The sequence below is a fragment of the Schistocerca americana genome, chromosome 5 (assembly GCF_021461395.2).
Source record: "Schistocerca americana isolate TAMUIC-IGC-003095 chromosome 5, iqSchAmer2.1, whole genome shotgun sequence".
NCBI classification, from domain to species: domain Eukaryota; kingdom Metazoa; phylum Arthropoda; class Insecta; order Orthoptera; family Acrididae; genus Schistocerca; species Schistocerca americana.
In genome coordinates, this window is record NC_060123.1 from 389,527,045 (window position 1) to 389,553,864 (window position 26,820).

Consider the following 26,820-nt stretch of genomic DNA (forward strand, 5'->3'; position numbering starts at 1 on the left):
TAGATTGCTACTCACAATATATTGTGGAGACGTTGCGTAGCAGACAGGCACTTCTCTTCCATCCCCAACCCAGTGATGTTTTCCTTTGTTGCTATTTTGTAACACTACTATACTCAGTGTCCCTTCCTTTCTCTCTTCTTTCTTCTGTTCTGCATGTCACTGTTGTACCTGTCTGTGAGTCAACGGAGCTGTATGGCGAGTAGCAACCTATCCTATTTGTAATATTGTCATTCAACAGGAAAATTAGATTTGAATTTCATTTTATGCTACTGTTGGAGGAGTAATTCCAGAATTTGAAATCTTCATAAAAATACATTTCTGGTCCTAGTACACTAACTCTCTCACTACACAAATAACTCCGCTTTCATCCTGCAGTGCCAAATATTTTTGAAGCTGTCCGTACTTTGTGACATGTGGTGTAATTTTCCACATATTTATACCGAATGCGTTTGTTTTCAGTTACTTGTTTTATGTATTATGTTAAGAATATAAACTATTTAACTGCAGATATTTTACTGTTGTAACACTTCCTCCATGTGACCTCCTCCTACATTTATCCATCACTGACTGTATCCATTGGATGCAATTGAAAGAGTAATTGTTTTCTCACATTTCCTTGGTGCTACAATAACTACGAAAGAGAACACATTTAAACAGAACACCAACACCTCATAAAAAGCAACCATTCAAATTACAGGAAGTAGTAGTGGAGGAACTAAGAATGCAGCTGTTATTCAAATGATTAACAATAGAAGACAATAACAAACGAGACAACTGCTCTAAATTTACAGAAAGAAAATCTTCCATTAGAGTATATTTTTTGTGAAGGCATACCTATCACCTATAGTGATGCATTCAGCACTATCAGTCTAATTTCAGTAGCATTCCTTTTGTCTTTATAAAAGAAAATGACACTTTTCTCTACTACTCTAAGTTTCAGTGATATTTTTTGTTATATTTGACCAAATAAGTTTATTTTCTTCTGGCATTTGTGTGTGTGTGGAGAGGGAGGGAAGAATGAAAAGAGAGTTAAATATCTGTCAATATTATAGAGAGAGCCCTAGTTCACTTAGTTGTAGCTAATTTAGGGGACCCAGTTGTGGTTTTTACTGAAGGAACTATCCTGACATTCACCTTATTAACCATAGAACTATACTATGACAGTTGGACCCATCTTCCCCATTCCCTCCCTGGCAAACAAAGAGATAAGAAAGAGGAGGGGGTTGTTAATATTTACTCTGATCGCATACTACAATGAGATTAGAGTGATGAACAGAAACTACTTCCATGAAAGTACAAATATATTTCAGTAAGTTTGAGTTTACATCAGGAAAAGAAAAAAAAAAGTGTGTTGGGGGGGGGGGGGGGGGGGGTTCCATGTGGCAGATATGACAATCTAAATGCTAAGAAAAATATACCCACTCAAAAGCTTTTTTTATGCTAATGAAAGAAAAATTAACTGTAACACTGAACTTAAATACCAGTGAGTTAGTCAGTAGCAAAACAGAACTTATCTCTATCCCCGCCCTACTACACTGTTATGAAACCACAATTATAGGCATGTTTAAATACTAATGAGGGGGACAAAATGACAAAAATCCTGCACGAAAGAAAACTAAACATAATAATTTTCTATACAGAACTCCTACACTGGAAATGATTCAGTTTTCACCTTTTGAAAAACTGCCGCAATGCTCTCATTAGCTGCCTATAGCTCATCAATTACTATTTGGTTTTGTTTCATTTCTCTTTAGTTCAATATCACACTCATGGTTGTTGTGAAATCACAAATAGTAATGCTATACATCTTCAATAACGATACAACATGCAAGAAGAATGAAGCACAAATAATATTGAAGCCAGAGAGCCTGCAGTGATTAGCAGAAAATATGAACTGCATGTGAAACAATGAAGGTAAGCAGTTCACCTTCAGAGCACAAAAGGATGTCTCCGAAGTACCTAGGGAAAAGAAGCTTTGAAAATAAGGCTATCTACAGCCAGGCCATACTTACTGGATAGACTTATAGAGCTCCTTAATCTTCATTGTTACAGGTGTTGAACGGAGCTTTAGCAGTTCCACAGCTCTTGCTTGTAACTCAGTCTTCCTCCCAGATTTATTTCTGCCCGCAAAGCCTAAAAGCATCTGAAGCTCTGATACTCTAAAGCTTAGAACCATACTCTGTAAAGAGGAATGAACCTCAGTTTAGCTAACTCAAAAAATTCACATTGTTGTTGCAAGTTTCTGTAGGAGTATGGAAAACAATTCCCAAATTCTTGAAATACTACAATCAGTACACAAAACAATCCAGTACAATGCACACATTAAACTTACACTTCATAACTTATTGATCTTTGTAAAATACAAAAATCTGTATTACAATGCTTTGTTATTTTGGTGAAAGTAACTTACTAGGAAGAACATAAGTTCAAGAAAAGTAATTAGTGCTCAGATACAATGAACAACAATTTCTAACATTTTGTGATGAATAAAAAACAGTTCTATAAATACTACAATCAGTACACAAAACAATCCATCAGAGCACAAACTTACAGTTAGAGCTCCAGAATTATAGTTTTAAACTACAAAAATTCAAATTACAGTTAGTCATAATATTTTGCCTTAGATTATTCAGAGATATACTCAATTACACAATGTAATGGCACTAGTAGTTTATTACTGTGAACTTTTTCTAACCTCATGTATATATAAGAAATTTACTTTGAATTCAATATACAATGTATACAATTTCTTATTCCTTAATGTAAAATACTGAAAAGAGGAGCACTGCTTTTAATAATGCCCCAACAGAATTACACAACAAAACCTTTGAGCTGGGTATCAACATACATCTTACATCTGTGCTTTGCTGCAATTATGGGCAAGCAAAAAGACTTGGACTACAAAACTTTGCTTTACCAATCTGATAGGAATAAATATAGAAAAACTTTGTGGATGGAAATATTTCTCATTTGAAAATCTTCATACATTGACATGTCAGTTGATTAACACTACTAAATTTAGTAAGTCGCATACTGCAGAGTGTAGAAGATGATGACTGTTGAATGGAGAGCAACTTGGCATCAACCCGTCAAAAAATTTAGTAACCCCATTGTGTTAAACAACTAAAACAACAAAGTATATTTTCATTAAATGGCTACAATAATGATGCAGAAGATTTGGAGGTCATACACTATAACATACACAAGGACTATTCCATCTGCCATTCTATTAACTCCATTATACATAATTATCTGTTTATTGTTGAAATATAACCCTAACTTCATGTGGCAAGTACTTCCTAGTTGTTGCACTGCTGTTTGATCAGTTTAAACTGTCATGAACTCTTATACTAATGTCAATCTTCTTACTCCACTTCTCTGCGTACTCCATCACCAGCTCTCCAAAAAATCTCTTTGGTTATGGCAGTGACACCCATGAGCATGTGGCTTCCAGAACTTTATAGGAAAGTTGAAATGGGACAACCACTTACGTAAAAACTAATTACACCCTTTCCCTATGTTTTCTTTTTGGTAACCAGTAATTGTGATGCCACACAGGTAGCCCACCACTAACAAATAATGTGAAACAACATTTAAAGTTCCATTTCACTCTTAACAATATGAAAAGAAAATCTTGTGAACTACAAAGATAAACTGAGCTACCGTAAGGGTAGGGGGGAGGAGGGAATAATGTGACATGGCTACTAACAACGCTGGCAGGATTAAGTACAAGTTTCGCGGTATGGTTGCTCTTCAGACATACATACCTTTGTACATACATACATATATACATACCTATGTACATATATACATACATACGTGTTTTTTTTTTCCCCGTGTGCTGAAGTGTGGGGCAGGGAGGTGTGCATTCCACTTTTTTTTTTTTTTTTTTATATATATATTGTTAAGAACCGGTTCCTTTAGTATCAAAAGTCAATTTGATTTCTATGATTGTTTCTAGAAAATCTCTGGATACGATTGAGGATCTGCAGATCAGAACACCACAAGAAGTGTGTGTAAGACGGCTACAAAGATAGAGTTGTGAGTAAATTTATAAACAGCGATTCACGTAAATTCTGCAGAAAATGACCACCATCATCATCACAAAGAGTTGAAAAGTAGAAGCAATCCCGAAAATATAAATTATACAGCAAACATAACAAAATTAAGGATAATCACCATTTCACTGGCTAAGCAATGAAACAAGATTGCTAAATTAAGTTCTTGACATTTCCACAAATATGGAAAGGCCAATTAACAATTTTCATGAGACAAGCAGGCCAATAACATAGAACTGGAGTAAGAATGTCTTCATTTGTGCCAAAACAGATGAAGAATAATCCTTGAGGGTCTCCCCATTATAAATTCACAAAACAAAAAGTACATCTAATCTGCTGTAAGCTTTGTAATTAAGTTAAAACAAAACATTACAAACCTCTGATTTTGGTACCTACAATTTATTATACTTTATGTCAATATGCAGACTTACTTTACTGTTACATTTGTTGTACAAGTATAAAACATACTTTGCTTTTGTTAACAACATATATTTTGTACAATCATTAAAAAAGATGTTGCACTTAAAGTTAGTAATTCTTCAGGTGAAGCAATGAAAATGTTACCAAAGAATATCAAGAAAGTGATAATTTTCAACACTGATGACAATTACCTTCTGGATCTAAACTTTGAGCAAACCTTTCGAAACAACAGTGCCACAGCAGCTTGCATGATAATGCAAGTGAGCACAAAAATCTAGGGAGTAGCCATTTGGGATTGCACCCAAAACCACTGTCTCTGTAGAAAACTACAAAAGCTACTAAACCACAGAGGCAGTAAGTCATGTTTACAATAAACCATGCCAGCCAGTAAGTCATGTTCAGAATAAACCATGCCAATCAGTATACCAGTATACAAAATTTTTCATTTTCAATTTAAATTGCCTGTGTCCAAACATGACAACTTTGGGGAAAGCTACTTATAGCACTTAAACATGACATACAATTAACACACACACTCTCTAATCCAACCCAAATCTGACTGCACAGATAGAAAACTGCTACTGAGAAAGCTACAGAATGCATTTGTCAATGAGACTAGAGTTTGAAAAGCTGTAATCTATGTCTCACAGCAACTTCAAGGTACATTGTGGAGAGTATCCTATACGATTACTAGTCACTTCCTTTCCGGTTCACTGCAAATAGAGGGAGGGAAAAACGACTATTTATATGCCTCTGCAAGAGACCTAATTTCTCTGTCTTTACACAAAATGTACATTAGGCAGCAAAACCATCCAGCAGGCAGTTTCAAATGCAAATTCTCTAAATTTTCTCAATAGTGCTCTTCGATAAGAATATTGCCGTCCCTCCAGAGATTCCCATCAGGGTTCATGCAGCCTCTCGGTAATACTCTTGTGTTGATCGAACCTACAAGTAACAAATCTAGCAGCCCACCTCTCAATTGCTTCTATGTCTTCCTTTAATCTGACCTTCATGGATACCAAACACATGAGCAGTACTCAACAATGGGTCACACCAATGGTCTGTATGTGGTTTCCTTTGCTGATGAACCACACTTTCCTCCAATTCTCCCATTTAACTGAAGCCAACCATTCACCTTTCCTACTACCATCCTCAAGTTGTTCTTGCATTTCACATTTCTTTGCAATGTTATTCCTAAATATTTAACCAGCGTGACAGTGTCATGCAGCACACTACTAATGCAGTATTCGACCATTATGGGATGGTTTTTCCCTACTTATCTAAATTTAACTTCCATTTTTCTACATTAAGGGCAAGCTGCCATTCATCACACCAACTAGAAATTACGTCTTAGTCATCTTGTATCACCCTACAAAGAATGGAAACTCCAGGCTGGAATATCAGCAACATTAGGAAAAGGACAGAATACTACTCACTGTACAGATGACTTGTTGAGTTGCAGACAGGCACAATCAAAAGACTGTTACACATTGTAGCTCTCAGCCAAAGCCTTCTTCAGCAAAGTAAACATACATACACCACGCATTCACACAATTGAGCACACCTCACTAGGTGTGCTTCCTAGTGTGAATACGTGTGTTTACTCTGCTGAAGAAGGCCTTGGCCAAAAGCTACAATGTGTAAAAGTCTTTTCATTGTACCTGTTTGCAACTCAATGGGTCATCTTTATGGTGAGTAGTAATCTAACGTTTTCCTGATGTTGCTGTATCATCCTACAGTCACTCAACAATGATACTTTCCTGTAAACCACAGCATTACCACAAACTGCTACTCACTCTGAAAGCCAGATAATTTATGTGTATAGACAATAAGAGCAATCCCATCACACTGCCCAAGGGCACTCCTTATAATACCTATGTCTCTGATAAATATTGACCATCAAGGACAAAGTACTAGGTTCTATTACTTAAGAGGTCTTTGAGTCACATATCTGGGAACCAAATCTACATGCTTGGACCTTCATTAACAGCCTGCAGAGCATAGTGATATTCTGCTGTTATAGGATTTCAACCACGATTTCTGCTGTTAAGGAGACTGTTGACTCGAAGTACATGTTTCCATAATCATTGCCCATTATGAAACAATTTTGGAGATACGTCAAATGTTAATTATTACAAATGTTGTACTGATAGAATGGATGTGCCTTATCATTACTGCTTTGCTGATGTCTTGTCAATATCATTAATCTCCAATATTTTCTTGAAAAGTGACTGCTCATTAGGACTCCCCAGAGGACCAGTTAAATTCCTGCTAGTGTTTAAGGCAATTAAGAAGCCTTAAAAGTTAAGAAACTAAATATCTCACACAAGCGGAACCAAACATGTCTATATAATCCTGATGACTTGTAGCTAGCACTTAATACACAGCATCCCCACTACAAATTATTTTACATCAACAACGATCCACATCCTCAGCTTGTAGCTCACCTAGCAGTTTCAATAAACAAAACTACGGAAAGATAACAGAATGATACACGGTATGTTGAATTATGTACATCACAGTGACATCATCACTGAGTGGAAGAGTAATTCAGTGATAACTATAACTGTATAGAAAGTTTATAGTCTCAAGCCCCACCAACACTGAGACCATTACAAATTGCAATAGTTCACGTGGACAAGGACAGGTGTGGAAACTAGTGATGATTTGATGAAGCAACCAGTCTCAAGTGGCTCAAGAAAACAACAGCAAACCTAAATTGGGATAATGGGATAAGGGCTCCAGTCTGATTCCTCTAAAAAAGGAATGACTGCATATTTATATCTCGGTTCCAAAACACAGAGAGAGTTTATGTACTTTCTTGAGAAATGTCGTCCACATCTACACAAGAAAAAGCTCTTACATAGGGAAGATACAATACTTGGCACGTTAATCAGATACAGAATTATATGTACAAGCTGATACTGTGTTTAAAATGTATGACATTAAATTCTAAACAGTCTTTCAAAACTGATACCCCAATTTTGCTTAACAGTGTTAGCACTGCTGAACAGTAATTCAGTTACTTTCACTCTTAACACATTCAGTGACAAATTATGTTATTAGGTACTTGATCATAATCAACTGGTCAATTAGTAATGTAACATTAGCAGATTTACAATCTTTCTCTACTGAAACAAAACTGGTCTCACATTTAACTTTAGTTAGTTCTAGTGAACACAAAAACAGGGAGTTGCAGTTGGCCTGTCAACTATTCTGATGACATGCAGAGAGATCGACTCTCATTAAGTTCACACCCAAACAACTAACGGAAAGAAGTCAAACTAAAACATGCACAGACAATAAAATGATGGCAGACTCTTAGTGACAGGTTGAAGAAATATTCGGAACATAAGAAAAACAAGTAGACTAAAGTTAACTGTCGGAATTTTAAAGGGCGAAATGAAATAACAACAATAAAAAAGATCCTGCCTAAAATTATCACATGGTAGAAGCATACTGATTCAAAGTAACCAATTCTAGGTTAGGAAACAATTAATTAACCACAATGATTCAGTATTATACAAATGAGCCTAGTTTCTTGGTCTAGTACATATCATGACTTGGGTGTTTCAATCTGTACTTAGAAAATCTGATTTAACACTGTTCACTAAATGATGGGAGCAGTGGCTTCTTGTGCAAAATTTTGCCCATGTGCTACAATGTGTTGGCATATAGCTTTTGGCTTACAAAGTTAGAAACTCAACTACAGTGAGTATGTTAATTTCACACACATAAATTGAACTACTTAAATTTTATAATTAATAACATTGCAAGGAACAATAATAATAATAATAATAATAATAATAATAAAATTATGGCAGCAGCTGCAATTGAACCCGAGTCAATAAACTACTAGCGAGTTGCCTTAACCCTGGGGCTACTGCATCATTACGTGAAATGCTGCTCGCAAATCCCCATACTCCACACGTAAATCTTTGGACAACATTTTACCTTTTCCCTCGGCCCACTGAGGGGAAATATTCCAAGAACTTGAAAGTGGAATCAACCTGCTCCTAATCAGTTTTTTAATCCATATTTTCTGTCAACAGAATCAGTGGCCTCTTGGAACCAACAATCATCTTTCGAATTCAGCATTTTGTGGCAAATGATTGACTTCAGATTAAATATTTGTTCAGATCATGATATGCCCTTCCTAGAGCCACCTTGATATTCATCTAATTACTCTCCACTGTTAGTTCAACTCTGTTTAGCATAAACTTGGAAAATGTCACACGCACCTGGTTGCAAAGAAATTCCTCTATAGCTGTCAACATTTTGCTTATTGCTTTTCTTATGAAGCAGAAGAATCAAGGCCACCTTCCACTCTCCTAGGTGTTTTTTTGTTTTCCAGTTCTTTCAAATATTAATTTTAGCTTTTTACCTTTGGCAGAGACCATTTTAAAAGCTCTGCTGGAACAGAGGCTTTTCCACATGCTTTACAAGCTTTTAACAACTTTTTCCATTTCTCTGATAGTTGGGGGCAATTTCCTCATAGATTTTTCAAGAGTGTTTGGGTATTCAAGTTTATGGATTTGTTCTGGAAAATTAAGAATCTGATTATATATGCACCTAACTCTTTCAATCTCACTTTCTCATCCAAAGATCTACTGCGAAGGGGCCTCTTTAGCAGACCATCTACAGAGAACACTTTCACACAAGGGTTGTCCACAAAGTAAGTTCCCATTTCTACACTCCTGGAAATTGAAATGAGAACACCGTGAATTCATTGTCCCAGGAAGGGGAAACTTTATTGACACATTCCTGGGGTCAGATACATCACATGATCACACTGACAGAACCACAGGCACATATACACAGGCAACAGAGCAAGCACAATGTCGGCACTAGTGCAGTGTATATCCACCTTTCGCAGCAATGCAGGCTGCTATTCTCCCATGGAGACGATCGTAGAGATGCTGGATGTAGTCCTGTGGAACGGCTTGCCATGCCATTTCCACCTGGCGCCTCAGTTGGACCAGCGTTCGTGCTGGACGTGCAGACCGCGTGAGACGACGCTTCATCCAGTCCCAAACATGCTCAATGGGGGACAGATCCGGAGATCTTGCTGGCCAGGGTAGTTCACTTACACCTTCTAGAGCACGTTGGGTGGCACGGGATACATGCGGACGTGCATTGTCCTGTTGGAACAGCAAGTTCCCTTGCCGGTCTAGGAATGGTAGAACGATGGGTTCGATGACAGTTTGGATGTACCGTGCACTATTCAGTGTCCCCTCGACGATCACCAGTGGTGTACGGCCAGTGTAGGAGATCGCTCCCCACACCATGATGCCGGGTGTTGGCCCTGTGTGCCTCGGTCGTATGCAGTCCTGATTGTGGCGCTCACCTGCACGGCGCCAAACACGCATACGACCATCATTGGCACCAAGGCAGAAGCGACTCTCATCGCTGAAGACGACACGTCTCCATTCATCCCTCCATTCACGCCTGTCGCGACACCACTGGAGGCGGGCTGCACGATGTTGGGGCGTGAGCGGAAGACGGCCTAACGGTGTGCGTGACCGTAGCCCAGCTTCATTGAGACGGTTGCGAATGGTCCTCGCCGAAACCCCAGGAGCAACAGTGTCCCTAATTTGCTGGGAAGTGGCGGTGCGGTCCCCTACGGCACTGCGTAGGATCCTACGGTCTTGGCGTGCATCCGTGCGTCGCTGCGGTCCGGTCCCAGGTCGACGGGCACGTGCACCTTCTGCCGACCACTGGCGGCAACATCGATGTACTGTGGAGACCTCACGCCCCACGTGTTGAGCAATTCGGCGGTACGTCCACCCGGCCTCCCGCATGCCCACTATACGCCCTCGCTCAAAGTCCGTCAACTGCACATACGGTTCACGTCCACGCTGTCCCGGCATGCTACCAGTGTTAAAGACTGCGATGGAGCTCCGTATGCCACGGCAAACTGGCTGACACTGACGGCGGCGGTGCACAAATGCTGCGCAGCTAGCGCCATTCGACGGCCAACATCGCGGTTTCTGGTGTGTCCGCTGTGCCGTGCGTGTGATCATTGCTTGTACAGCCCTCTCGCAGTGTCCGGAGCAAGTATGGTGGGTCTGACACACCGGTGTCAATGTGTTCTTTTTTCCATTTCCAGGAGTGTATTTCTATTCTCGGCAGCACTACAATCGCATTTCCGAGCTTGTGCGGCAGTTACCCTGATTCTACGAGAAGACATACGCCATTTTCAGATCGCTGCTGTCGACGTGTGCTTTGTAGTGCTTCTTTATAATGTCAGCCGTAATTGAAAATGCCACCACGTGTGAAATCAGATCTGTGATTCATTTTCTAAATGCAAAGAAAGTTAAACCAAAGGAAATTCATCGGAAAACCTGTGAGGTTTATGGACAAAATGTTATGAGTGATTCAATGGTTAGGAGATGGGTCAGACTGTTCAATGAAGGGTGTGATCAAGTGCACGATGAAGAACGAAGTGGACACCCGTCTGTGGTTACTGATGAACTGGTTCACACAATTGAAGAGAAGATTAAGCACAACCGTAAGTTTACACTTAGTGCCCTTGCTATGGAAGTTCCGCAAATCTCACAATCACTAATTCCTGAAATTGTTATTGAAAAACTGAAATTTCAAAAACTTTGCCCGACCTCACATGGCGAATGTGACCAAACAACTCTTACAGGCATTTCACTGGGACGCATTTGATCATCCCCCATACAACCTGGACCTTGCTCCTAGCGACTTTCATGTCTTCTTACACCTAAAATCTGTCCTTGGCGGTCAGCACTTCAACGATGATGACGAGCTGAAAGAACATGTTACCCCATGTTACAGAGGCGGCAACCTTCTATGAAGAAGGCATATAGAAACTAGTACCATGCTATGACAAGTGCCTACAAAATTTCGGAAGCTATGTAGAAAAGTAGTTTAACAGTTGTAGATTTTTGTACAATAAATATTATTTCTGTATCTGTATATGTTTGTTTTACATAAACAAACGGAACTTACTTTGCAGACAACCCTCTTATTACATTTCCTTGTATCCTCGCTTTTTTTACCACCACATAGCATATACCCTTCTGACTTACAAGGGTAGTAATCATAATTAAACTGAATATATTCAACTCAGGGTTGCCGCAATTTACCCCAAGTGAAATTCCCTGATTTCCAGACAAGTTTTAGCATTTTTCCCTGACAAAGTTTGAGGTCGCAAGGATAAGTAATGATGTAATTTGACAAAAAAATGGAAGGACTTCTGCATTTTTTAAACATGTGAGCAAAAATTTTAAGTACTAACATCAACATCTTTTGTAATGAACTGTTTTAGGATGGAGAAAGCAAGCTAATGGTATATATGTTTCATTGAGACCACTAATGTTATTTTATTTCAATAAAACTCAACACTTTTGCTGACAAAAATACGCATTTCCCTGAAGTTGCAAGACAGATTTAAAATACCTTCACCAATTTCAGAAATAATCTCAGAAAACATAGGCCTCTTGAGAGAAGTGTATAAAGCGGGGAAGAGTTTCATAAACCAACACTGTAGGTGGCCCCCAATAAAATGTTGGTTTTACTATGTTTGTCATTGTTGGTTGTTACCCACTATATTATGTCTATTATTTTACCAGTATTGTGTGAGTTTTCTTTCAAGGAATACACAAGTACATAGCGTGCAAACTACCAGCGACTGTCACAATTTTCTTCTTATCGTCAATACTTTCTAATATACAAACACCTTTCGAAGTGTCAAAATTGGACCAGACTAAATAAAATGTCTATAAAATGCTGCAGTGTACAATGTACTTGCAGTAAGACAGTCACAATTCCCGAAATCCATCGCCCATGGCCTCTGACCTGCCGAGGAGCACCACTGTCCTGAATCCATGGATATATCACTAAAATCCATCGCATTACGCCACACAAAAACAAACCCAGCCTGCGGGCAAATCAATGAGACTAGATCCGAAGGGCAGGACCTGCACATTAATGGGAAACGATGGGCTTCAGATTGGCAGGCCTGATCCATTAGAGAATACCCATAGAAATAGCCCCTCATGAAAGTCCACTTGTGTGGCCTGCTATTCACATGTCACCGACACTATGTTAATGAAATGAGACGGTGATGATCAATCCATGCAACAGATAACTCGTGCAAATACTATAAGAATCAATACTAATGAGGATATGTAGCAACTCACTATAAAGATGATCGCTGAGCCCCAGACAGGCACATAGAAAAGACAATCACTTTCTCACAACTAAATTTTTGGCCATAGCCTGTGTCAGAAAATGAGACCGCACACACAATCACTCAAGACAAAGCTCATGCAAACATGACCACTGGCTCCGGCTGCTACATCAACAGTTTCTGAGAATCAGATCCAAACAAACCACTCCTTGCACCTCCCTATCTCTTGTTGGAAGCTGCTAGCAAGGATAAGTAGCAAGAAGTGGTGGCAGCACTGACTTCAAGCTGAGGGGAGTAGTAGAAAGGGGGACAAGTAAGAATGAGGGAGAAGGGACGCGACGCACGTACTCAGCTGCACGCAGCCAGTGACGATGCACTACATCTCAGTAAACAAACCATTTCAACCACTGAGACAAAAAACGAGATTTTCCAGTGTGGTGTTTTTTTTTTTTTCCTTTTTTTTCCAAATTTCCCTGAAACGTCTGAAATTCCCTGATTGCCACAGATTGTGGCAACCCTGTAATTTTACGTATATAAAGTGAACTGTGAAGTTTATTTAAATATTATAGTTAATAGTTTAGAGAGAGAGAGAGAGAGAGAGAGAGAGAGAGAGAGAGAGAGAGAGAGAGAGAAGGAGATGGTAACAGCACAAGTCGAACCCAAGTCAACACATTGCCAGTCTGTGTGCTAGACCACTCAGTCACTGCGCAGTTACAACCACAGCTCCTCAAAAATCCCTCATTCTCTATACTTGCACAATATGTAGAGAAATCAGGAAAATTTAAGCGCTCGTTTTTCCTGCACGCCGTTCGAGAGTGCTATGGTAGAGAGAGAGCTTGAAGGTGGTTCATTGAACCCTATGCCAGGCGCTTTACTGTTAATAGCAGAGTAATCATATGGATGTAAACACTACATCCAATTTAAAAGAAAAATACTGACCTGGCACTTGCAGTGCCAGAAGGGATGATGTCACATCAGAGAAAGCGCAGTCTACAACAGACAACCATGTTTTCTTCTGAGCTGATGAAGCACGGCTGACAATCATTTCAGCAGCACGCGACACTGGTTTTTTAATTAGCACAGAGAGAGAGCTACCAAACATTTTTCATCCATTTTATTTGCATATCAGCAAGAGAATTTGAAGAGAAATGGAATGATTTTAGTGTAATTTCCCGCTCATATCTGAAAATAAACAGTGTAATTTTAACGTAATATTTGCAGTATGCTGCAGCATATAAGCACACAATAGCTAGCTGCAACTGGATGGTGGGTAAAAAGTGGAGAAAGAAGAATATTGTGTTTGAGGTTTGTAGACAACATGGTCCTTCAAGTAATACATGAAAATGAGTGCTATAAAACAGCGGATGTCAATAAAGGAGAAGAGCCATGGACAGAAAATCAATATAAAAAAAAAAACAATAGTACTGGCAGGGGGAGGAAACTGAACATACTAAAGATAATTTTGAATAGAGAAACAGAAGCACATGTGCACAACTTCAAATACGTACAAAGCAGAATAGAAATTGAAATGCAGCACAGAAACTGGAATTATGACAGCAATGATGGAAGATGCATTTTGTAAGGAAATAGTTTGCAGTAGTAATACGGAAAAGATTTGAGGGAAAGTCTCATACAATATTTTGTATGAAGTGTCCTGTATGGTGCTGAAACACAGACAACATGGAAGGTAGACTGAGAAAGTCCAGCCAGTTTTCAGAAGTGCACATGATGAAGGGTGGAAAAAATATGCTAGATGGATCAATGAAAGATGAGAGCAGTGTGTGAGAGCAGATGCAATCACTGACTAACAGAAAGAAGGAAAATAAAATGACTAGGATAAATTTAAAGAAATAAGGAGTGGTTTACAAAATAGTCTTGGATGGATATGTGGAATGCAAGCGCATGTGAGAGAGAAAGATATTTCAGATCCTGAAGGAAGTGAGCATGGTTCAACAGGCAACTTTTCTTGTGAAACAGAAAGAAACTGATAGGTGGGTGCCATTTGGATCTCTCTTATACATAGCCAGTGACATAACAATAATTTTTTTTAAATAGTGCACTTATTACTATTAGAAAATGTTTGCTGCACTGAGTTTTATTGGACAAAGTAAACTGATCTCCATATTTGGAAAGACGAGAGATGGTGTTTCTGAAGTAGCATCTGCTCTATAAATGGCTGCAATACTTATTAAAGAATTAAAATGTATTTTCCCCAGCATTTAATTAGATGGTTCAAATGGCTCTGAGCACTATGGGACTTAACATCTATGGCCATCAGTCCCCTAGAACTTAGAACTACTTAAACCTAACTAACCTAAGGACATCACACACATCCATGCCCGAGGCAGGATTCGAACCTGTGACCGTAGCGGTCACGCGGTTTCAGACTGAAGTGCCTAGAACGTCACACCGGCCGGCCCATTTAATTAGAATACCCACGTCAATAGTTTTCATGTTCTAATGTTGCAGGAGTGACTACTTGTTTTTTATGCTTCCTCCAAGACAAGGAGTCTTGTTATTCCATGAAGAGGTTTACAGGAATTTAGATTCCGTGAGACTGCATGAATTTATGACTAACATATTGTCCAAGACATTACTATTTATTTATAAGCATCAGTGTGCACATCACTAGATCCTATAATTGGGCTAATCAAAGTCAACATAAAGGCTATGCACATGCTGCATTACTGCTTGACCAATTATCATCAAATACTTGAGCACATTGGGCCTCTGAAAATATTTATGAGAGAAAATAGTTTCAATGGTTTTATAGCTGTCAAGGAAAATGGTTTCAGCTATTCCAATCTGAAGAATTAATCTTGAATTTTGTTTCAGATACTTAAAACCCAGTACCACTAACAGCGATCCAATAAAAATTATCAACAGACCGGAGACAGGATTGTGTGACTGACCTCACACAGATACACAGCAGCAAGAATGACAACAAGTAAATCACAAAGAAACAATTTTGAGAAGAACTGCGGCCCCTGAGAGCATAAATCACACTCTTGCGTCACAAATCATTCTGCACAACAGTTACTTTACCTGCATCACTGTGTGCTGTGAGCTCTCTGGCCAAAAGGCCAATATCCCACATTACTCTTCTGTGAATAGATTCAAAGCTGAAACAGTGAAGATACAAAGTTCACAATTTGCATTTTGTTTATGAATGAGGGGGTGGGGGGATTTAATTAGAATGAATAATAAATCATCATGATAATCACATGAGGGCAGCTGCAAACCCTCATGCAATATTGGAAGCAGGACATCAGTTTCACTTTAGTATCAGTATGTCTGAGGGAAGGAATTTTAGGTGACAGGAACATATGACTATATACTGTAAATGACAAATCAACAGGTGATGCATAACACCAGGTGCTGTGTAACACCAATTTCTGTGCACTAAATTACCTGCACTATTACAGAACATTTCTCTTTTGACAGAATGGATCTGGCTTTGTATGACAGGACACAACTCCAATTTCTATGTCCCCTGTGACAAGATATAATACACAAAAAAAGTGATGGATTGGTGTAGGAGTTTCAGCAAGCATGGTCTCTCATTCAACTGACTTTCATCCATTTGATTTCTGAATACAAGCACAATTAAAGGCATTGATGTATTACACGTTTATCAACGAAGTGCACCCATTACAACACTGTGTGTCCCATGTAAGTAACCAAACATGGGGGCAGCCAAGTGTGTCCACACAAGGTTGTGATTCTCTAAGGAGGAAGACCATATATGTGTGAAAATGACTGATAACCATGTTGAGCACTCCTGCAGTGCAACAGACAAATGCTTCGTAGGATATAATGGTATACATGGCCAAGCCTTATAAAGTGCTGCTGCAGCCAACAATAAATAAAATTCCATGTCCACTGAAGTACAGCCATGTCTGGAGGAGAGTATTTATCACTGCCCAGCACTGTCTACATCGAGACATCCCGAAGAAGACTAAACTTCACTGCTTTCTATGGGTTAGCATTTGGGGGCTGCACATAATGGTTCAAAACTGGAGCGCCCTATGATGCGACGTACACTATTGTATGTTTTCAGACCTATATCTATAGGACTTCTTTTCCTAGAACCGACCAGTACCACCTCCTGTAAGCACACAGCGTGTTTTCTTCATTTTTTATTTTTTTGTTTTTTTTTTAAAAAGGTCTGTATGTTTCTTTCATTTATTATTCAGTAAGATCTAACATCAGGTGACAAAGACACAACAATCTGTATTACCTACCTTCTTCTATCTATACATACATAAATTACAGTCCCCACTACGCAGTTCCTGTCTGTGTGTTCGACCTTATCTCAGAAACTACATTAGAGATTTTGTTACAGTTTTCACTACTAAACTGGCCGATTCCAGAGGAAGGTTTGTGGCTGCAAGGGGTAGGTGTAAGGCAGTCTGACTGCAGCACAAGGACAGAGTGAGCTACCGCTGTCAAGAATGTGATATCTAGTTATCTAGCATTGTTTTCTTAATTTTAATTATAAACACTATGCAGTGGCTCGTAAGCAAAATTACTGCTACACCAGACAAGCTGTTTACCGCTGGGGTGGGGGTCGCTGATTTATTATAAATTTAATGGTATTTATTGGAATACAATATAATACCCCACAGAATATTTCAAAAATATGCCCACCTCCCTTTTCAGATATTTCACCTCATCACTTCTAGAAAAAATTATATTAATTGTAGCAATGGTCTTTCCTTTCTATTTCAAAGTATTTATGCAATCACAATGTCATATAACCCATTAAATACAAATACTCCTAATGACAGTTCAGGACATGTTTGTGTACTGATTGTAGTTTTACAGAGAGGCTTCTCAAGCAATTTCGTAGTAGTTGTTACCTGCATCAGAGCTGCTGGACACTGCACATCAGCAACATTCAAACACCTCTTTTCTGAAAAAAATAAATATGAGGATGGCCCCAACAGATAGCAAATGCTGCTACGTCCACCAACAGGTCTGAAAACATAACTTAGGCAAAAATAAAGAGAGATCCCTTCACTGTATTAGTTGACATTCATTCACTAAAATTATTTTTGAAGACTTAGCCTACATTAAAAGTTTGAAGTGACGTACACCCAAGGATAAGAAAGTCATTAGAAGTGTCTCCATGCTCAAATGAAAAATGGAGGCTGCAGACAGCATTCACTCACACACTTGAAGTAAATCACTGGTGACAAAGGTAACCAAGCTATTATACAAAGTAACTGATGAGAGCACTGCTGCAGCAAATTGACAACTGTGTGTGTTGAATGAAGTTACAGGAGGAAGGAAAAATCTCATTACTGTCCTATCAAAAAAAAAGTATGGGCAAGATCACAAAAGATATTTTGTGAGTTATAAAAAGACATTTATGTGGTAATTTTCTGTGTGGTTAACATCCTTAAATTTTTTAATGGAAATACGTTCTTTAGCAGTATCCGAGAGAAGCTATATAATATTCTGGGTGGAGCACAAAGGAAAAGAGTACATACAACCAACAAATAGTAGCTGAAGTTTAAGAGCCTTTGGGGGGGAAAAAAAAAAAAAAAAAAAAAAAATATGGCACTGAGCTATCAAACTCGTTATGATTTTAAATAAAACTTCCTGCAAAAAGAGGAAATACAGTAAGTATTATGGTGAAGACTATTGGTGCAGCTACACTGATGCAAGAACATTCATTAATACATTAGAAAATCCATTTTTCCTGCAGATTTCATCTTCATATGTATTATTACAAATATGAACCCACATACAAAAAAATTTATTCTGATGTACATGTCACCTGTAATAAATCTGATGTTTGTATTTGCTGATGTTGATCACTAACAATGAAATAACAGTCAAGATTCAGTTCTTAGGTATGATTCAGATGTAGTAGTAACCCATTACGTTCTAATTATTTCTTGTACCTTGCACCTCTCTTCACTCAAGGTTTACAGCAACCTTCCATGCACAGCAGTAGACATACACATATCTTTTCATTTCAGTGTTTCAATTTGTATCTCAAAGAAGGAATTTTACAAAATTCTGAATCCCATAGTTTCAATTATTTTAACGTTGTCTTCCTATCAGCTTTCCTGTAGTCATTCCTGTTTCAGTGGCCATTCCTCAGTCACAATATTGAAGTAATAATTTTCTTTATATGTAGATTTCCCTTTCCTTTCACAAACAGGAGCTATCTGTTCAAGCAATTATGAGTATAAGCCCGATTCAAATTTCTCTCTGTTTTTTTTACCCGCCATACACTCAAAACAGTATTTAAATCCTCAGCCCCTCCAGTTATGGCTGCAGTAGCAGTTGAGCATCACAATGGTTCACACTGTTGTTTCTAATTTTAATGTCTTCTGTAGGTTACATCTTTTCAGTCTTCAAGATAACACAGGAACAAGTGTATAACTGCAATAAAATGTTTCCATTGCCTTTATTAAATGAATTTTCATTAATGCTTTATTCCCTAAAAACAAACCTAAGTGGCTTAAAATGTTTCTGAGCGCATTTTGAAATTAAGAAGTTTTGTATACCTTGTTGTAGCTGTTGTCTCCGGTCCAAAAACTGGTCTGATACAGTTCTCCAGCCCTGCGCAAACCTCTTCACCTCTGTGTTAACTATTGCAACCTACATCCAACTTTGCCCGCTTACTGCAATCCAGCCCTTCTTTTCCTCTAAAATTATTATCCCACACATTTTACTCCTTTACAAACTAAGTATTTTTGTTGTCTCAGAACGTAACCTGTCCCTCCTTTTAACCAAATCGGGCCAATAACTTTGTTATCCCCAACTTAATTACGTACCTCTTTCTTACTTGTCCACTCTATCGATATAATCTTCAGCATTCACCTGTTGCACCACTTCTCAAAAGCTACAGTTCACTTCTTGTCTGAACAGTTTATTGAGCACATTTCATTTCTGTACAAGACTACACTACAAAGATATATTTTCAGAAAAGACTTCTTAACATTTAAACTTGTATTTAGTGATAAAATATCTCTTCTCAAAAAAGCACTTCTTGCTATTGCCAGCCTGTATTTTATCTCTTTATTACTTCAGCGATTGTCAGTTATATTGCTCCCCCAGATAGCAAAAGTGCCTCATTTCCTAGTGTAATTCCTTAAGACTTGCCCCATTAATCTTGACCACACTGTTACCCTTGTTTCACTCTAATTGTTGATCTTATTGTCTCCTTTTCAAGACACTATCCATGCCATTCAACTCTTCTTCCACGTCCTTGGCAGTCTTTAACAGAGTTACAATGCCACTAGCAAACCCGAAAATTCTTACTTCTCCTCCCCTTCAGAATTTCTGCATCATTTCCAAAACAGCCTGATGGATCTGTTAATACCCAGAAATTCTAAATCATAAACAGAAGAACTAATATATAATTTTCGTACAAGGACTAACCACGAAAATTTTATAGCACGGCAAAAATGATAAGTCTTAAGATGAGAAGATGCTATGACAGAAAGAGAGTGGCACTTTGAGCATCAGTGTGCCTTTTACAATAGAGTGATAAGATGAAACATCTCTTACCACAATGGCGAGTTTTACATCTGATGGTTTAACAACTGTCAACATACCTAACAAATAATACAGATCACATTTGGCACAGGATACAAAGGATGGATACCACTGTGACAGTTTTCTCAACCTATTACTGAAAATTAACTTTTCACTCCACTAGGCTGAACTGAGACAACCAAGTGCTTGAATTATTTTGTTTGCAGCAATATATACACATCTCAAACAGTTAACAATGAATGCATATATCTAATGCACTCAATGTTGTGTTTAAAATATGTGAGATGTTTATTTTAGTATTTTTCATAACAATAGCAACTAAAATGTTTATTTTTGTAAGCTGACTGTGTAATGTGGTGGTATTGTTGTTGTTGTGGTTGTGGTCTTCAGTCCACAGACTGGTTTGATGCAGCTCTCCATGCTACTGTATCCTGTGCAAGCTGCTTCATCTCCCAGTACCTACTGCAACCTACATCCTCCTGAATCTGCTTAGTGTATTCATCTCTTGGTCTCCCTCTATGATTTTTACTCTCCACGCTGCCTCCAATACTAAATTGATGATCCCTTGATGCTTCAGAACATGTCCTACCAACCAATCCCTTCTTCTAGTCAAGTTGTGCCACAAACTCCTCTTCTCCCCAATTCTATTCAATACCTCCTCATTAGTTATGTGATCTACCTATCTAATCTTCAGCATTCTTCTGTAGCACCACATTTTGAAAGCTTCTATTCTCTTCTTGTCCAAACTATTTTTCGTCCACGTTTCACTTCCATACATGGCTACACTCCATACAAATACTTTCAGAAAAGGCTTTCTGACACTTAAATCTATACTCAATGTCAACTAATTTCTCTTCTTCACAAACACTTTCCTTGCCATTGCCAGTCTACATTTTGTATCCTCTCTACTTCGACCATCATCAGTTATTTTGCTCCCCAAATAGCAAAACTCCTTTACTACTTTAAGTGTCTTATTTTCTAATCTAATTCCCCCAGCATCACCCGATTTAATTCCACTACATTCCATTATCCTCGTTTTGCTTTTGTTGATGTTCATCTTATATGCTTCTTTCAAGACACTGCCCATTCCGTTCAACTGCTCTTCCAAGTCCTTTGCTGTCTCTGACAGAATTACAATGTCATCGGCAAACCTCAAAGTTTTTATTTCTTCTCCATGGATTTTAATACATACTCTGAATTTTTCTTTTGTTTCCTTTACTGCTTGCTCAATATACAGATTGAATAACATCGGAGAGAGGCTACAATCCTGTCTCACTCCCTTCCCAACCACTGCTTCCCTTTCATGTCCCTCAACTCTTATAACTGCCATCTAGTTTAATGTGGTAGTAATGACTAATATTAAATACGTCACCCTTGCCTTTTAATATTTTTGCTCTGTACAGTTTGAAAAAGGTGGTATTATTAGTGTCTATACAAAATTAGTAGAAATGAATGTGATTGAAATGGAGAGAATGTGAGAAAATAGCTAAAAAGCAATTCAAGGTAAAACTGCACAGCACTCCCCCCTCCACCCTCACTCCCGTATTCACCCTGCACAACCAAAATAGCACTTATCATGGAAGACAGTGTTTAAACTGTTAAGAAAATCATGAGCCAGCCACTCTGAAAACACATTAAAAGACCCCCTAAAACTTTAGAGAACAGCCATACCACATTTGTTTGACTCATTTAAAATAGATGGCAAATGAGCTACTGCCCTTTGCTCTGAAAATAAAATAGTCTAATAAAATGCGGCACTCTGTGATCCATACACCACATGCACAACACAATGGACAGTCCTCTCGCCAGAGAAAGAAACCATGCTTCATAGGGCTGTGCCCTATGCGAAGATGAGTAAGGAGGATCTCATCCTCCCATGCATGGCTGGAAGGAGGTGCACCACAAGCACATTGTGAAGTTTATTAAATGGAGCTTACTGTCTGACTTTTCCAGCCACTCTTCTCCTCACTGAGGTATGACTTTGTACCTCAACACCAAGCTGATACCTTGTAGTCAATGACACAAAGAAGTATCAGATGTACACAGCATGCCTTCCTGTCTACTACATGCACTCTTCTATGTAGGTTTTCGTGAGACAGTTTACACCTATCTTCACATGTCAGTAGTTCACTTGTTTCATTTCCTTCATGACACTTCTATGGAACTGTGGCTATTCATGCTGCCCTTCTTTGTATTCATTCAGTATCCCCTGTTACTCATAATGGGTACGGGTTCTACACACTTGAGCAATGTTTAAGATGAGTTGCGTGGGTTTCGTATGTCTCCTTTGTAAACTGATTGCATTTTCCTAGCATTATATCAATGAACTGTAGTCTGCCACCTGCTTTGTCTACAACAAAGACAATGTAATCATTCCATTTGATATCCCTACAAACTGTTACACCCAAGTACTTGTACGAGTTGATTGACTCCCACTGGTATTAAAGTCATAGACCATATAATATTTCTTTCCTTTTTGGCGACGTTCACAATTCCTAAAAAATTTAAAGTAAGTTGCCATTGTTTGCATGACTTTGACGTCTTATCGAAATTTAACTGAATATTTGTGCATCTTATTTAAGACATTATAGATAATTGCATCATCTGCAAAAAGTCCGAGGTTACTATTACTGCTGTCTACATGCTCATTATTAATATACAACATGAACAGTGCAGGCTCCAACACACTTCCATGGGGCACACCTGAATTTACTTCTATATCTGTCAGTCCATTCATGATAACATTCTGTATCCTCCCTTCCAAAGAATCTTCAATCTATTCACAAACTGTACTTTTGATAATAAGCATTGATGTCATACTGTGTCAAATGTCTTTTGCAAATCAAAAAATACTGCATCTACCTGACCGCCTTGATCCATTGCTTTCTGTATGCCACGTGAGAATAGTAGAAGTTAGGTTTCACATGATTAAAATTTTTGCAATCCATGCTGGTCGCATGCAGGTGTTCAGTCTGTTCAGAATACTTACTATGTTTAAACTCTGAATACAGTCTTAAATTTTACAACATACGGATGTCACAGATTTTGGATGGTAGTTTTGTGAATCACTTTTTTGAAAAGATAAGTCAACTGCAAAGCATTCTCATACGAAAGAAACTCATCACAACTATAACCAATGCTACACTAAGACAATATGAACAATTCTTAACTTGAATAACATCTAATTTGATTCTGGACACTAACATTTTTTTAAAGTGCCACTAACCAACAGAGAATTTTCTTTGATTCAGAGATGTTACATCATAAATGCTTGCACGAATAATTATTTCACTGCAGATGACTTTTTTATACTTTCCAAAAGTGTGATCTCTTCTGTAATATAAATTAATCTTTCAGAAAAAATGGCCACCATAACAATTTCTCAATAAAAACCTTAAACAAATTTCTAAGCAACATTAAAAATGACCAAAATTTCTGAAAACAGATTCTGGCCAACCAGAGGTTGTTAAATATTCAAATATCTTGGGAATGGTTTGAAAGAAGTTATAGATGAAAGGATACATAACATGGGAAAGGTGTATGGTGTAAGTAAAGACCTTTACAATAAAGAAAGCCTGTCTCAAAATGCAAAAATAGGCACTACAATACAGTAGTGAAGTCAGAAGGCATATATGCAAGTGAATGTCTACGATTAAACTATTATTTAGATACATAAAACATAAGTGAAGGGCTAATTATTAGAAAAAATATTAGGCCTATGAGAAACTATGGAAGGCTGAAAAAAAATGAATTAATTATAAAAACACAGGGAAAAACATAGAAAATATATGAGAAGTAATGAGAAAAAAAAGATCAATATGTTTAGGACATTTATACAGAACGTAAGGCAGCAGATGAACCAAAAAGATCTTCTCAAGTATTTGTGGGATAAAAAGTCAGCAAGTTGGATCCATGAACTAGACAAGGATTTGGGAAAAAATAAACAAACAAAGCTGAAGGGACAATTGATATAAAAGTGTTTAGGGAAAAAATACTGAAAATGGAAGGAGTCCAACGCAGGATAGTGAAAAACTGTCTGAAGCGGTCAGAAGACAGCAAGAGAAAACAACGACCAGATGAAAAAATACTGGAAGAAAAGCAAGTAAAAACTAATAAGAAATTTAAATTGGTGTGTAGTCCTTAGCTGGAACATCTGAAGGGATGATGATGATATCATCATCAAACTGACTTATGATTTCCTTTTAATGGCCCATTGCCATTTTTAACTACAGTAATTATACTTTTATCACAGACTGAACGGAACTTATGTACATAGTAGGAACTAACCAATTAGGGTACAATTCCTGGGTGGGGGGGGGGGGAAGAAAAGGCGAGCAAGCAGAACTTCTGAACGAATAAATCTATGCCTCCAATTAGTGGCAGAGAATTTTTCGGTGTTGTGCCTCTCTTTAAATCAATAAAATTTGTTATTACAGGTGAAAACTGTTCCTTTTCTTAAGCCTACAAACATACTGAAGGACTGAACATCATGAAGAAACAAATTATACTACATAAAGCATACTTTCAGAGAATGAAATGCAGGGTCTTAGCAAGCTTGCAAGCTTCTGAAAAGCATTTCCACATGGTTGAGACTTTTAGTATGGAACATTCCTTTTATTAACAGAAAAAAGTAGTATAAAAACTGTGTGATCATATACCAAGTACAGTGGAAGAAGTTTGCGCACCCTACAATGTACTTAATTATGTTTGTAGCAAATTCATTGGGACATGTATTTCTGCGAAGACACCTATGGCCACGCAAGTGAAGTCTCTACATAAGGAAGTGGAAGTAAATGATGCTGACAACTACAAGCAAAGATTATTGTGTATGTGTTCCTCAAATAAAGAAGTTAGCTCTTATTTCAATGATCATAACTTGTCAACAAACAATATGAATTCATGAATAATTCAGCACTAGCAGAATCACACGTACTACTTTTATTGCATGAAATTACATTAATAGTTTTTCCATAGATCATGAATACGACATTTCACGATGATGTGGAATGAGTCAGTTGAACATAAGGTTTCTTTACAGGATATAATTATTTTTTTAATACTTCGTATCTAAAAATTCATCTATTGAGTAGAAGGGGCTGTCATTCAAAACATCTTTTAATTTGTTTTTAAATACTGGTTGGCTATCTGTTAGACTTCTAATGCTTTTTGGTAAGTGACCAGACTTTTGTGACAGCATAATTTACCCCTTTCGGTGCCAAAGTCAGATTTAACCAAAAATAGTGAAGATTATCCTTTCCTCTAGTGCTGTAGCTATGCAGTTTGCTTATTATTTTTGAACCGGGATGGGTTATTAATGACAAATTTCATAGGTGAATATATTTATTGTGGAGGTACTGTGAATATCCAAAGTTACTTAAATGTATGCAAGATGATGTTGCATGAGCTTAGTGACGTGGCTAGGCAAATGCCCGGGTGGGCAGGACATTTATAAATGGACATTTGTCCAAAGCCATTTTAAATTCCCAAAATCTGGGCATTTATGAAAAAAGTACTTTTTATAAAGTTTTTACTGCTAGAATGTATAATTTACCAATTAAAATATGAGATGGGATGATACTCCCAAAATTAATAGTTAGCAAATGTTTACACTTAAACCTACATATAGCATTCATTGCTTTATTACTAAGAACAAAATGAAAGAAGATGGAAGCGTTTTTTAAAATTATAATTCCAACTTTCTGTACCAAGAGACGGCGCCTGATGCTGACAGCTGCTTATCATTTATAATGTATTTTCTTTTTTAACAGTTCTGCTCTTCTTCTCTCTCTCTCTCTCTCTCTCTCTCTCTCTCTCTCTCTCTCACTCACCCCCCCCCCCCCCCCCCCACACACACACACACTGAACGCTGTGTAGTGATAAGCCAGTATAAAAAGAACATTGTTGTTAAGTTATCACTTAGTAATGTAACACACTTCATAATCTGTTTCAAATCTAAGAATGTTATTGAAGAATGATTATTGATAACAAAATTAATACTGAATCTATTAAACAGATGGCATATTTGTCTTGACAATAAATGTATTTATAAATATTACAAAAATGCTTTATTGGCAGATGTCGTGACATTTGAGACAGACTATAATTTTCTATTTTGTTCCTTTTTTTATTGTGTAATACCCCAATAACTGACCTCATTAAAGACGTAATAAGTTAGGTTTACAGTTGAATTTACTTGCCCTAATAACTCTCCTCTAACTCTCAAGCAGCTTTTTCAATCTGGTTACCCAAACTCTAAAGGAGCAGTGTTGCAAAACACCTTTTCCAATACAAAGTATCAGCTTAAAATATTTTATTAGTGACACTTATTTTGGACATTTTCCCTAACTTATAAATGCCCCGGCATTTTACACCACTAGGTAGCTCCGGCTTTTTATCTGATTAGATGCTTTTGTGCAATGAATACTAATTCTCTTAATGATAAACAAACAAAATATAATGCCGTATGATAGCAGTGATTGAAAACAGGCATAGCAGGCTAGTTTACTGATATGTTTATCACCAAAATTTGCAATAACCCAAAAAGCATACGTAGCTGAACTCAAACATTTCAGAGATCATCAACGTGTTTCTTCCAATTCAAATTATCATCATCAATGCGTTCACCCATAAATTTGGAATAGTCTGCCTTAGCAACAGACTTCT

The 26,820-nt window shown here is 37.7% G+C and overlaps 1 protein-coding gene across 4 annotated transcripts in view; it reads right to left on the minus strand.

The window, feature by feature from the left end:
- Window positions 1–26,820, minus strand: part of LOC124616130 (E3 SUMO-protein ligase PIAS3) — a 267,104-nt gene that overhangs the window by 210,192 nt on the left and 30,092 nt on the right. For 2 of the 4 annotated variants that reach the window (XM_047144398.1, XM_047144399.1), the window contains exon 2: window positions 2,013–2,179. The exons of 1 other annotated variant lie outside the window; for it this stretch is intronic. In XM_047144398.1, the coding sequence (XP_047000354.1) occupies window positions 2,013–2,179 (167 nt within the window). Of the gene's footprint in view, window positions 1–2,012; window positions 2,180–17,501; window positions 17,652–26,820 lie in introns of those variants that run through there. One more of the 4 variants, XM_047144401.1, reaches the window with a different exon arrangement.